Source organism: Neodiprion virginianus, chromosome 3, assembly GCF_021901495.1.
Source record: "Neodiprion virginianus isolate iyNeoVirg1 chromosome 3, iyNeoVirg1.1, whole genome shotgun sequence".
Lineage (NCBI taxonomy): Eukaryota > Metazoa > Arthropoda > Insecta > Hymenoptera > Diprionidae > Neodiprion > Neodiprion virginianus.
In genome coordinates this window covers 966,179-980,832 of record NC_060879.1, presented here as the reverse complement: position 1 = coordinate 980,832, position 14,654 = coordinate 966,179, and the positions used below count along the sequence as shown (strand labels likewise).

Sequence of the window (14,654 nt, the reverse complement as noted above, 5' to 3'; positions counted from 1 at the left end):
TCTTATCGACAGGCAGATAGGCGATTTCTACCGAATGCTGGCAAGTTGCCAAGGCCTGTCTGCACTTTTCACTGTAAGTAGAAGCAAAAACATCATTTACAAACATGCAAACTAATTTTTCAGTTAGGCTGCAATACTGACTGAGCTAGGAAAATTTTTCAACAAATACACTTATTCAGCATCGGTAAATGTTCCAGCAATTGGAAAACTCCTCCGCGATATGGTGTTCGCAAAGGTAGAACTGCAAAAATTCAAGGATTCAAGAAAAACTTCCCGGTTACCGTATCGCAGGAAAAAAAATCGAAGTGCAAGAATTTTTTTCATGTGCGATCTAAATTTCAGAATAGTCACAGAAAACGGAGAATTTTAAGAAATTGGAATTGATTAAAAATAGAGATGACAATTGGCAAAATTTGCGTTCTGTTATCTCAGGTTTAACCGAACTTACGTTTATTATTTGACTTTCCAACAATGCATATAAATTATTTCTGCATCTAGCAAGAGAAGTCGTACTAGTTTTCACCGGCCTTCGATAATTTTTAAGGCTTCCCGGCTAATAAGTATAGAATAGGCCTTTACATTCACGATTTCCAGGTATAAGTGTAAACCATCCGAGACACGAGGCACCGACACATTCATTACACCATGTACGAGGGACCAAAATTTAGCGTGGATAATATTCTGTTTGGAAAACACGATTCGTTCCATTTGAATTCTCTCGAAACACCTGCACTATGTGGTTTCTCAAATATTTTCGGGACAGAGGTGAAAATTTTCAGTCTATAGGCATGAAAACGTACCCCGATTTCGTCACGCCGCCCCTTGTACCGACTAAAAGTGAAAATTCAGTCCATCACAAAGACGCTGGGGACAGGTGAGCGAGGCGAATACTTGTTTTCGGTAAAAGGATAAAGAGAATGAAAACGAAAAAGAGGTAGAGAGTGAAGAGCAGACAATTTTCAGGTCAATGATACGGACGGTCCGACGTAGTTAGTTCAAAGAGGTAAAATTGGGTTTTACCACGATTCCAACCGAACGCGTAATCCAATCCGGAGTATCTACGTCTGAATGTCTTTGTTGAACCCCTCTCGATAGATCCCCCCTGAAATGTAATTCCTAGAAAATGTTGTCACGATTTTGTGATATGAAATGTTCCAATTTCTTTCGAATTTTGCGTTTTTTGGCCACCATTTTCGCAATTTTCATCTGATTTTTAATTTTTTAGGAAGTATCGATAGAGAGAGGTCCAATAAAGAGATTCAGACGAAGAGACTCCGGATTGGATTACTCGTTCGGTTGGAATCGTGGTAAAACCCAATTTTATCCCGTTGGATTAATTGCGTCGGACCATCCATATTATTGACTTGACAATCATGCCATACAGCATAATTATTCATAAATACGTCAATAGACACCCCTGAAAGTATGAGTCGGTCATGTTCATTCGTACGATTGTTATAAACAATCAAAGTCACGCAAAGTTTCAAAATCTCGAACCTCTACACTCCCCTTAACTAAGAGTCGGTATTTTCTCGGGACTCGTCGAACAGTGGATTAAAATATACGTCGATGACACGATCGATCGTTGGTCAAAAAAACGCGTGCAGCGTATATACTGCAAGCACTGCGAAGCAGGGATACGAGGCGTAATTAGCGGCTGCCCGGAGGACGAGAGGATGGCCTATGAACCATGGTTGACGTCCAGCCCGCGGTTTTGCTCGAAGGAACGAGTTCTTTGTGTCCGAGACGAGATCTTCTCCCCGTCCTCCGTAAATCATGATTGGAATTCGCGTAATTTGGTGCCCGAGATATAATATAAGTCGCGATGCTCTCGAAAATGACTCGGGGCCCGGAGCCGAAGGTTAATTACGTCTCCGGTAATTAACTAAGACGTGTGCGAGGCACCGAGTCTTGTCCCTTAATTTCCGGCCTGCCCCGAGATGCCTGATTTACAACAGACATTATACACGCTGGAATACACGCGCAATTAAACCGTAGCTGTACGTCCCTTTTATCCGCGTCCTCGAGTACGTTCAAGATGGTCGCCGGACTGCCGGGATTCTTTCGTCTGGTATCAAGGTGCCATTCAAGTATTAGCTAACGCTAAAACAGGGGCAGGCCATTCGGAGAAACGTTATCAAGCGCCACCCTATAGTATTAGGCATTCCAGGCAAGCGTTAGCTGACATAGAAAATTCAAAGTGCGTGCTCGAAGTCAACGCGCCGCCTGCTTGAGAATAATAAAAAATTTCTTTTAAAAAGATGTGTTAATAATGCATGAATTACGCGGTGATAATATCTCGGCAAATGTAATGTTTATTGCATGCCTTTAAGAAGAAAAACCACGTATAATGTATTTAATACTCAATGAACATTGAATTCACGTTTGTAATGTGTATTAATAATTAATAATAATTAATATTCAATAAAGTATGAATAAATTGATCAGGATCTGACTATAAATGGCGTTTCTGCTATTCCCAAGTAATAAATCTATCTTCCAATAGACTTTAGAAAAATCCTCAGCTAACGTTAAAGAATGGTAGTGGGCAAAACAAGTAAACGTGAATACTAAATCGTCGGTACTAGGGGCAGGATGCAAAGATTAGGAAAAATGCGTTAGCTGATACTCGAACGGCCCTCAAGTAACCCACGGTTGCTCTCAACCATTCGTTGATCAATCCCGCGTCGTGTCAGCTCCCAATTCAACCCGATCGTGACGTGACGGGTGTTACTTCGACTTCCGTTTCCTGCCTGAGGAAAGCAACCATTCGGTACCCGGACCATGAACTGTACTGGATAATTCTGGCTCCGAGACACGCGGAGCACCTGTATTATATCCGAATGAAATCTTTGGGCTAATAAATATCGCCAGTTATCGTAAGTAATCGGGGTTTATCGCGGGAGATAGCGGTGGGCGGTACCGCGCCGCATAAGTAGCACTCGCGTCTACACAACACCACACCTACAGCTATCCAACCGCATAAAGTACACGTTGGTACCTACACTTACACCATCGATATGCCCAAGTAAGCCGAACCACCGTACAGACGTGAGGAGTCGAGAGATTCTCGCATTTCTGGCCCTCCGACGCATTAGGCGGCGGTTAGAACCCGTCCACCGTAACGCTCTTGGATTTGTGGTTGAATGTAGCACCAATACCTCGTTCGGTATCAAGTCTGCGTACTTTGACTCATGTAGGATGAGACGGAATCGAAGAACTCGTAACGACCTTGTGCGCCGATTTTCAAGTCGAACAAGTGGCCAGAAGACAAAGAGGAGAGGGTACGAACCGCGGTTTTAGCGTCGGAACGAAGTGCTCCGAGTTTTCTGCGACGCCCGCAGACCTCAGGCTCTCCTCGTCAGGAGGATCGATACTCTCTCAATTGAACCGCAGCGACGGTTCCGGGCAGCGGATAGGTGTGTCTGGCACTTTCGAACACCCTCGGTAAGAGGGTGGAAACTCGGTGTCCTCGCAATTCCTTTGCGCAATCTGTTATACAAGAGACGAGACGAGACCTCATTTCAGATGGTTTTTCGCACTGTTCAGCAACTGATTTTGTAACGAATATCCGATGTTAAGGACGAAGAGTTACCACAGTACTTTTTCTCAAAATCATTTCCGCATTATCGTCCATCAGCCGAGACCGATCAATGCCAAGCCGAGCGTCTGGACCGCAGAGCTATTTTCAACAGAGTACGTAAAGCATGAAGCACGTCGAATTCGATGTACCGTGGAAGTGCGAGACGAGCAATAAACGCCGTAGTCTGCCTCTCTTCGTTTTGAGGTGAGTTATTGTATCCACTCGCATTAGCATGGCAAAGAAGGGGTCAATTTGGTAACAGCAGGGGTGCGAGAGTTCCTTGATGGCGGTTGGCTAGCGGCGGCAACTCGACTAGCGATCCAAACTCCTTGCGGCTCGGGGCGTGAAGCACATATTTCCAGATAAGCCTCATTTAATGACTCGCAATTTTCTCTATCGCCGTTATGCGGCGTCGGTGATACTCTGCGCTGCACCTCCTAAGGGCAGCCATACCCTCGCACACCGTCCCGAGATATGCAATTCCCACTTGTCAGTCCTCGGCCTCGACGACGTTTACGGGTCCATCGGTGGACACACAAGCGCATCTCGAATTGGTGCGTTATGCGATAATTGTATAATTATACAGAGATTCGTAACCTCGTTAATAAATAACCGCGGATGTTGAATATGCCTCCATCTACGATTTCTTGCATGCATATCCTCTCATTTCCCATCCTACGCTATTTCGATCTCGAAACCATCAATCTGTTCCATCACATGATAAGCTTCCGCTGCACTCGTCAGGCCCCGATATTCCACGTTCTTATGTTCAAGACCAAACAGTTATCGGCTTCAATTCCGTCCCGCGTTACCGTCGGATCAGCATCGTCAAGATACTAATGAGAGGAGCATTGATTTCTCATCAGGGGCTTCTGCAGACTCGGAGACGTGAATTGATTCCACACTTTAGCAACGACCTCTGATCTCGTCGAGAAAGTAACTGATAAGCTAATTGACTGACAATGAGACTAGAAAAGTTAACAAACGATGAGTTTCTAAAAGTGTACGTGACTCGGTGGTCACGTATGGTTTCAAGCCGACTTTGAGTGATCTGGTTTCAAAAAATTTCTTTCATCCAGATGTTCTCCAATCGAATCACGACGGCACAATTTCTGAAGAATAATGTACGATTCCGAACTTCACAGAAATTGTTGGACCATCTTCTCAACATTGAAACCACACGACAGCTACTTAATTCTGTTGAGTGACGGCTGTTGTGGTCCTTCCATAAGGCCACATTATCATCTGCGATTGATCAATCGCCAGTGGCCAAAAGACCAATAATGATCAACACATGGGATAAGTAATTCTGCAGCATTGGTACCACCAAAATTCACGGATTTCTGCTCTGAAAAATGACGTATTTTTATAATGTAACCGCATAGCGACCCTGTGACTAGATTTTGTCCGTAATCCAAACGCACCCTGAGTATCCTTAAGAAAAAGAAAACTTGGAGCCAAAATTGAATGGTCCAAGCTCAAATCTCATTCCACCTTGGTTTTCGGATCTCAGTAGAGTCGCGGACTCCGTATAGAAGCCTGCCGTTGATTCGAACGAGGACGTGGATGTGGATTTGGATGTGTGGAACCGTCGAGCAGCCAATAAGTGGGAGAGTTGAGGTGGCGTAGAGATGGAAATTTGAGTAGCGGAGGGAGCGAAAGAGGCGGTGCTTGGTGGCTGTTTCGACGTCTGACACGGGCTCTCGGTTAACTCGGCAGATGGCGAGGCGTGGCGAGGTGACGGTGGGTGTCGACGGTGTTGAAGCCGCCCTGAAACGCCCCCCGACGGCCCTCGTCAACCGTCCGGCAGCAGACGCGCCTCGGCAACCAAGAGATCAACTAGGTGCCCTCCGGTTCGGCACGACACCGATGCTGTGCTGAAAACGACGTTGACCGACGTTCCGTAGAATATCGCGCGTGCTCCCCGTCAGTGATCCTGAAGACCCTATCCACCGTTCAGTGAGACACCCTAATAAAGCATGAAAAAGAGACTCTCGACGGCACCGCGAGGTCTTTGACTAATTGAATCGCGGCACCGAGTGCGGTGTGTAATATACCTAAATCATATTCGAAACAATGTTCCTCAAGTGTTAAGTGAAGTGTCGGTTGATGAACTTGCGACGATTATACCAAGACTTGATGAAACGGGGTTCCGCGATGGAACCGGTGAAGCGGTCCCACCTCGAGGACTGAGGGTGTCGCCGTGCGACAACGGGTGAAAATATAAGGCCTGCTCGGGAAACGGGGCCTCATAATGTAACCGATGGTCAGGTCGACCAAATTCAATTCAGAGTACAAGTGCTGCGCTGCGACTGCACGTCCAAGAGAAGTCGAACGGTCTTCGCGAGGATGAAAACACGGTTGTCGACGGTCTGACCTCACCCCTGAGGTGGTAAGCAACGAGTTTCCGACCCCGAAGACGATGTCCGGCGTGGCCGATTCAGGGTCGCCGGACCGGCGGCTTCGCCATCTGCGGGACGGAGACGTTGTCAGCGACTGCGAGAGTGACACGAGCGAGGTGCTGAGCGTCGGCAGCGAGTCGACGCCGGCGACGGCGGCAGCGGTGTCGTCCAGTCTGCAGGGAGCGGACGACGAGCTTCGCGAGGACACGAGCAACACGAGGACCTCGATGACGTCCTCGCCCCCGGGTTCGCCAGCCTCCTCAACGAGTCTCTACTACAACGTGCACCCGCAGCTTCGCTGCAGCCGGGCCCCAAGTCCCGGCTATGGCCAGGGTCCACCATCCCCGGGGGCGTCAGCGCGGTCTCCGGCGTCTTCGAGCGTAGCGGCATCGTCGCCGGGTCGTGGAGAGGCCCAGGATCCGTCGACGCAGCACCCGCGGTTCGGTCCGTCGCTCTCGGCGCTGACGCAGACGGGCCACCAAATCGGCATCCAGGATTACGCGGGCTCGAGGATGCCGGGGTGCCACGAGCACGTCGTCGGTTACCACCGGGCCCCGATCACCATGCCCCTCGTAACCCGGCTCTCCCTCTCGCCGCCGACGGTTGGCCGGCCGCTTTCTGTCGGCGGGTTGCAGTCCCCGGTCCCCGCGATTCACGGGCCCCCCGGTATTCTCCAGGGGCCCCAGCACCTCCAGCCTCCTCACCCCCAGGGCCTCCAGCACGTCGGCGTTGCCGCAGCCCACCACCACCTCGGTCCCCATCGGCTCCCGGTCAGCAAGCTTCTTCAGGCCTCGCCACCCCCCAGAGAAGTCAGCCCCCTTTCGCCCCGAGAGGAAATGGCGCGGACCGCACCTTCGGGGAACAACAACAACAATAACAACAACAATAACAACAACAACAACAATAACCTGCAGCATCAGGGCAGCCTAAAGTTCAGCATAGACAATATCCTCAAGGCCGATTTTGGCCGCAGGATCACCGACCCCATTTCCCTGAAGAAGTCCAGGCCCAAGAAAACCCTCCAACGACCCATCGACCTCACCAAAGACTTCCTCGAGTCCTCGTCCGAGTCATCGGAGAGGAGCGAGCCCTCGACCACCGGCGCTTCTCCCGGCGCTACCACCAAGTCATCCGGAGTACCTCCCAGCCCCGGCGCCACCACGGGGAGCAACGATCCCGGAAAGCAGATTCTCTGGCCGGCCTGGGTCTACTGCACGAGATACTCGGACAGGCCTTCTTCCGGTGAGTTGATACACGCGGTTCAAAAGTTGTTTGAGTGTCGTTATTGGGCATGGATGTCGGATCGGACAGGCCTTTCGATTCTCAAACCTAACGTCCGCCCTGCAGCCCGCCGGGGTCCATTACTCGGAGTCCCGCGTCCCTCGGGCGCCATAAATCTTATTATAGGTACATAATATGCCGAAGTCACGAATGTAGAGCCAGAGGCATTAGACACGTCCACGTTTATTCATTACGATGCGATGACAAAGTCCCTACTGACGTATAGGTACGGGTATTATACACGAGACGTATAAAGTCACGTTTTAATTGAACAGTATCATCCGTTATTTATTCACGCCCACATTCTTCGCCGTGGCTTCTTATTATTTTTGTTATTCACAAAATATTTATCGGTTCTAAGTATATATATGTATATGCGATTTGGGTTATCACGTCGTTCGATGATCATTATTGTCTGTTGCCGATTGAAATGCAGCCCGGCTGCACGAGACAACGATGGAATTCGAACGACGTCAGACAGGCGCATAATATTCTAAACACCTGTGATGTGCACGGGATGTCAAAATTCTTGTGACTTCTTCACGGAGGGATGCAGCCGCCGCCGGCTCGGAGAGTAAACACTCATTATTTCGAGATCACGTACAGCATGAGAGAAATAGTTTTTCACAAGCGAGTCGAAATTGCACAGACGACGGTCAATGTTATTCTGCACTCCTCGAACAAACACGCGTGGCTGTGTGTATATGTATACATACCCGAAAAATGTTCAGTCCGCACTTATAGTTAGTAAGTAGGCGCACACGCGTTTAATTACCCTGAATGCCAGGAGTCGGGTGACGATGGTGGCGGGTCATTAACGTGAAATTAGTTGTAATTACAAACGGGCTGCCATGTCGAGAGGAGATGTAATCGCGCCTGTTGGCATATACCGCGTATTACGCACATACACAAGCCGCAGCCATGCAGGTCCGGCTTACAAATTACACAAACTATGTGCCAACGTCGAGTTGTGCGTGCGGCGTGTCGACTCGAACCTGGACGACATGTACCTATATAACCCACCTAAGTCGGCTCGTAATGTCTCGATTTCCTATTTTTCTTATTCTCCTCATCAAAATTGAATACATAATGTGCATTGTATACGATGAAAATTAATCAAACTACCGTACGACCAAAATGAAACCACTTTTTCTCCCGCTACATCAATTCCCGTTGTAGTAAACGACCACGATGACACACGAGTTATACCGAGCTTTCGAATAAAGCATCAGTCGTTGTGTTGTAGGTACGGTAGTCCTTTCGAAGCTGAATATAACTCCTTGATTTCGACATTTGATCACGAGATGGAGTACGCCTGGCGGAGCGAGGCAAATACTGTAGTACCAAAAGATCCGGGATTGGAAAAAAAGAATTCACAGATATTAGTAATAACAATAATGGCGTGATTCCGTTATCCGACGCTTATGTAGTATCACGCGATTTCACGCTATTTCTGCATTCGGTGTTACGGAGTATGCCGTATACATGCATAAATACGCGCGCGCACACACACGCACACACACACACACACTCGGAATTGAATGGAGGAAATATAACGCGTAAGTAATCGCGTGTCGTCGACGCAACGTCAGACCGAGAGCAGGCAGGATCACGCGTGTAAATTGGATCGTACGTGTTTCCGGAACGTGACGAATTTATCCCGAAGACAGAACTGGGCCCCGTTCCTTAAGGTTAGGCTGCAGCCGAGACTGAAATCGGGGAGAATAAATCACTCTCGGGAGTCTGTCAAGTATAATAATGCCACGTACCAGAATTTTCGCCTACACTGACTGTGCAGTGATTTGAAGGGGGGAACCGAGATAAAGAATAAGGAGGAAAAAGAACCCACAGAAATCCGAAGCATTGATCACCGTGTACACCTGGTATGTGAGGTGCCTATTCTAATTCGGCCATATCGCATAAAACCTCGGTCTCAAATTCTGACAGGTTGATTTTCTCATTAACACTTTTGAGGCCTCGAAATATCCTCGGGAACGGGAACGTACGTCAGGTGCGAGAATTCTGCGCCTTCCTTGTACCTACCCAGGTGCCTGATTCATGTCACGCGATGATAACGTGAATATGATAGACGACGGATGGTTGTAGTAGGTGCGAAAACTCGACCCGCGTGAGTTTCACCGTGCGACGATTTAATCAGGCTTCCCGTTTCGAAAGAATCATCCACGAGTCCCAGAGTCTCTAATAATTACGGAAAATTACTTATGGTGCAAGATAATATTTCGAAGAAAGCTACGTTCTCTTAGGCAAGATGAGCGATTTCGATATCATATAATACGGTCTTGATGTGTGGTCAGAAAGGTTATCCTGTAAAAAATTAACGGTGTTAAAACTGACCAAAAGTGACCGGTTTGAACTACTGCGGAAAAATTTTCCTCGTTAGCTCAGAACCCGAACGACAAATAGTGTTGGATTGAAATCAAATTGTATTGGATCGACGCCGGAAAGTATTGTATAGAAGTCCACACCGCACTTTTTTTTTACAGTGTACAGAATGATGATTCCAGGGTGAGTGAAATGAGATAAAATATTACGAAGCTTCGATTCACGCTCTTCTTCTTCCAAAAGCCTGTGAAGATATCTGTGCATTACCTAATGAAGTCGATTGTAAAAGTTGTTAAGCAAGCGTAGGCACGAATTGAACCGGTCATACCAAAGTTGGACTGTGTAGATGTGTAGATGTGGAAGTGAAACGAGAGAGAGAGGGAGAGAAAGATGCGGGCCGAGTGGAGGAGGAGGAAGTTGAGCTCGCGGTCGATTGTCGGTTGTCAACAGTGATAACGTACTACGATACGACGTCCGGAGTGGAGTGTAATTACGTGTATGCATCTTACGGTGCGTACGCACCGAGCACACGTTGATGGCAATGCCACGAAGCGATGATCAGCAGCCGAGGACGTGGATGAGAATGAGGAGGAGGAGGTGTAGGAAGAGCACGGCAAAAAGGAAAGCAGACGGAGGAGAGAGTCGCCCACGAGTCGAGGGAACGAGCACCCGAAATATAATAATTAATTAATCTCCCTTAACGCGGACTCCTCTTCCGCTGGCTGCGGTGCCTAAACACTTTTCTCTCTCCTCCCGATTATCTTCCAACAGTTCCCTTCGCGCCCCTAATTCCACCGCCTCAACAAATTGATTCCGGCTTTAGGTGTTGGCCCCGGGAATTAGATAAGCCCCGCAGCACTCCCCGAGGGAAGGGATGATTTATGCCCCGAACTCCGTCGTTAACATCGACGGTTGCTGCAGCAGCCGGAATTCACTCTTCCAGCGGGTTTTATAATCGGGCGAAACGATCACCCACATCCTTATGGATGAGGTCAGATTTTTCAGAGTTCCGAATCGATTCCGACATACACGAGACCGTTATGAGAACCTCGTGCTTGTGAAATTACCCCGTACCGATGAATATTCATCGCTATCGCGTCGGCAGAAATCGCCGATGGCGGCTCTGCACGGCTTATGGTGCTGGAAAATGTCAAAGTAATCAGTAATCGCCCTGCCACCGGTCTCGAGGTTGTGGTTACCTGCTCTGTGGACGCTGCATGCACGTACGTACTTAGGGGTGTGCATACCCGTTTTATTCAAAGTGTCAATAAATCGAGCAGCGGACAGGCAACTAGATTGCCTCGGCTGATATTTATATATTTGTAAATTCACCACCCGCGGTCACCGGCTTCCAGTCAGCTACTCAACTACCGCCGTAGGTATGTGAAAAAATGGTAAAAAGGAGGAAAAAGAGAACAACACAAGCACTTTACTCCACCCCCATGTGTCTGCATACGTGCGAGTCGACCCACTGCATAAGCCGTGCGGATGAATCCCTTTTGATGGCCACCATAGGCATCCGCGCGCCGGCGCTTCTCTCCCCCTTCTTTCATAATAAAATCACGACGGTAGACGAGCTTGTCAAAATAGACAAACTTAGGGATGTTTTAGGGGCGTGTCTTCCTTCATGCCGCGTATCGCTCTCGTCTCACCAGTCGACATAAACCACTCAGCTCGTTTTAACGAGATATACTGGTTTCGGTTTAACATACATCAGGGTTTGGGAACAGGACCACTATTTCCAAATTCAAAGTAATTATGAGCTTTCAGAACAACTTTATCTGTGATAAATTACTCGTCTTCAAATATTGGTTAGTATGTGAATTTTGTGTCGATTATAGGCAATTGAATTCCATCAAAAATGTACCCGAACAAAAATCGTGTCATATCTTGATAAGTCGGCATTAAAAAATCGCGAATCGTAGAAAGATTCCAAAGAACTAATTGAACCGGTTAATTTAATGTCCGCGACCAAGTCTACGAATTCATAGTATATAAACTGCAACACATGATTACCGACGACTTGGAATAAACACGCGGATTATCCCGTATAATTCTGACGGTGCAGAAGAAGTCCGCGTTTATCACGCCTCTATTAGAGACTTGTGATGAAGATTCGAGATAAGTACAGGGGATCGTTCGAGAAGTTGTAAAACCGATCATTAAGTGTTACCGAGTCCCGAGATCCTCTCCTCATCTCGAGCCTGATTCCCGACATGTGACTACAGAAGAGGATGTCTGTTACAGAAATGAACTAATGGAGATATTTGACGTCTGTGTCGCGTTTCGAATAATCGCGAAAAGATCGGAATGCGTATCGTCGTCGGTGCGTGCACCCTGACGCACCCTCGCCTTTTCGTTCCGTCGGGTCTGTCACATCCCCTGTCGGCGTCGGCTTCGACTATGCCAGGAATTCAATTCCCGGGTGTGCATTTTCCGCAGGGATCAACCGGGCGAGTCACGTTGCCGCTTGTTCTTCCCTCCCGATTTTCCTATCGCGTCACGAATGGCGAACGAATCGAGGGGTGAATCTGGTTTCACGAATGAATATCCAAAACTCCGAATCAGCTTTTTCTTCTAACTCTCCATTAATTGTCCCGCCCTCGATGCAGATGCTCGGAATTGTCTCGAATGGGGTCCTCCCGTCTTGAGCAGCCGCATCTCGGTGGTCTCCGCACCGCCACGAGCCACTCAAACAACTCGAGAATCCTCATTGTCGTTCATCCTTTCATCCGACACTCATCGGACTCTCCTGACAATGCCTTTAAACACGTTTGAAATTCAACGTGAAAAGTGTTCAAAGAAGACCTGCCAACAGCTGGCCACAAGGGCAATTCGTACTCAACTATACGAGCGATCGCTAAGGTAAGTCTATCAGTTATTGACACGCTTAGACCCAATTATCGACCCTTTCATTTTCCAAAATTATAAATTGACGGGACAAATCGAGAATTTTTTGATGACTAAAACGAATTACTAGAGGGTTAAACACTACAAATGTATTTTTCGGTAAACTTGGAACCAAGAATCAAACGGATACAACCGAAGAAGGTCAATAATTGGGACAGGGTGAATAACTGGTACGCTTACCTTACAACCGACCCAAGATTAAGCCCGAAAAATGTCAAACCGATCTCTCCGAAAGCTCGGAAATCGACTCATAAGGTAAAAACCGTCATCCCAGGCTGCTTTTCACGGGACTGAGTAACACCTGAGACACATCGAAGCACGGTGACGATCGAGTGTCGCCTCGCAGGAGCCCAAGGGTCATTCGGGGGGCTTGGCGACAACTGGAGACAGGTCGCGTGAGTCGGGCCATAAAACGGTTCGGACATAGGAGTGGTGCAGAGTGGTGACCCGGGCAAAGGCGAGGACGGATATTATGACAGAAGCCCTGGCGTCGAGGATCGGAGACTCCAGGTGTGGGGAGAGAATTTAGGACCTAGAGTATCTGGAATTCTTTTTCCCGTCTCTTTTCCCCTTCGGGTTTGTTGACCCGGGCTCGTCGGCTGTGCCTGTGAATCAAATCCACAGAGAACGGACAGAGTGGTGGTGGGTATTATGGTTTAAACGGAGAGACAATTCGAGCGTAGCTGGTTGTTGATATTGCGCAATTGACGAATTTATGTTCGGACTCTTGTTTTCAGCAATCAAAACCCAGCCGGACCTCTGAACTATCCTAATTCGCCCTTTGGCCATGGCTCGTTAATTTATTACAGACGAAAGTAATGGAAGGCGATCGCGCAACGAACTAACGATGAAAACTTGGGTACCTAGAACGAGTTTCGAGTTGGGATGCGGCGCGTTATTACGCCGGGAGGAGATGTTTAATTATTGAAAACGTTTATTATCCAGCCTTTATGAACGGTAATAACTATCAGAACAATCGTAGTCACAGACTGGCCCCGGAGACCCGCATGCGCCATAGTCGAACCGTGCATGCGTGCAACGCCATACGCGTATTACAACAATACAATGTGAACAGTGTCCACCTCATACGTGAAATTAGCTAGTAAATCTACATTATTAGCCTTAATAAGCCGAGACCGCCGACTGGCTCGGATAGAGGGGAAGACTCGCCTCGGGCTGATCGCCGCGTCAAGGTGTGTGGCAAAACCTTTCCTTCCTTTCCTCGTATTATACAAGACCCCGCGTGCTGCAGGCCGGCAGGTATAAGTAGACGGACGCGAACGTTACACGGTCGCTAGTCAACGTTTCATATTGTCAGCAGCTGACTTTGTTGCCGAGTAAATTGTCGTTCAAAACTCTTCGCACAAGATGCACTTGGATGGTGAAAAAGGAGCATAAGGCAAGGCAACGCGAAGAGGAGGTACAAGCTGCCCGTGCATCCTGAATGACTGGAAGAGAAGGCCGGAATGGAAGGGAGAGATAAAGAGCGCGGCTTCCAGCCTCGGTGATCCAGTCCAGGTAGCCTGTGATTAAGCTCTTGACTTTCGCGGTCAAACACCCATCTTCAACCGGCGTGTATAGACCGTCAGGCACAAACTGGATTACCGAGCTTTGTTCGGTACGGCTATTACGCCCACTTCCTTCCTTCCTTCTCTTCTTTCGATATTGTATTTCATAAACCGCGACTCAAACATGCGTAAGGAATAAAATCGAGGAGCTGGTGTCCAGTCTCGGAGTGAAATTTGCCAAAGTGTTCTTCGGGTGATTGAGAAATTGCCACCTGCCAGATAACCTGCAGGTACAAGACGTAATCAGGAGACGAACTAGTTTGGGATTGAATCATGCAGATCCGGGTCTTGACCGAGTGCTTTTTTTCCAGCGCATCTCCCGCAAGGTTATACTCTTGAAGAGCAGGTGAACCGACGTGCATCGAATCACGCCCTTTCCTTGTACCGGCATAGAAACAACAAGAGCTGAGCGTTTTCTAATTTCGGTTATCTCAACACGCTTCGGTTGCACGACGCGTCTTCGGGTCTCAGTCGGCTCGTGCAGGAGTGGAGTACCTGAAGGAAGAGCGTAGATCGAGAGAAGTCGGATAGTGAGTGGCCGCTAGGGTAATAACCAGGATATGAACA

At 48.1% G+C, this 14,654-nt stretch overlaps 1 protein-coding gene across 2 annotated transcripts in view; it reads left to right on the top strand.

Moving 5' to 3' along the window:
• The first annotated feature begins 5,408 nt into the window (after positions 1–5,408).
• Positions 5,409–14,654, top strand: part of LOC124300509 (segmentation polarity homeobox protein engrailed-like) — a 38,193-nt gene continuing 28,947 nt past the window's right edge. For both annotated transcript variants that reach the window (XM_046754702.1, XM_046754701.1), the window contains exon 1: positions 5,409–7,227. In XM_046754702.1, the coding sequence (XP_046610658.1) occupies positions 6,006–7,227 (1,222 nt within the window). In that variant the 5' untranslated portion in view covers positions 5,409–6,005. The remainder of the gene's footprint in view (positions 7,228–14,654) is intronic.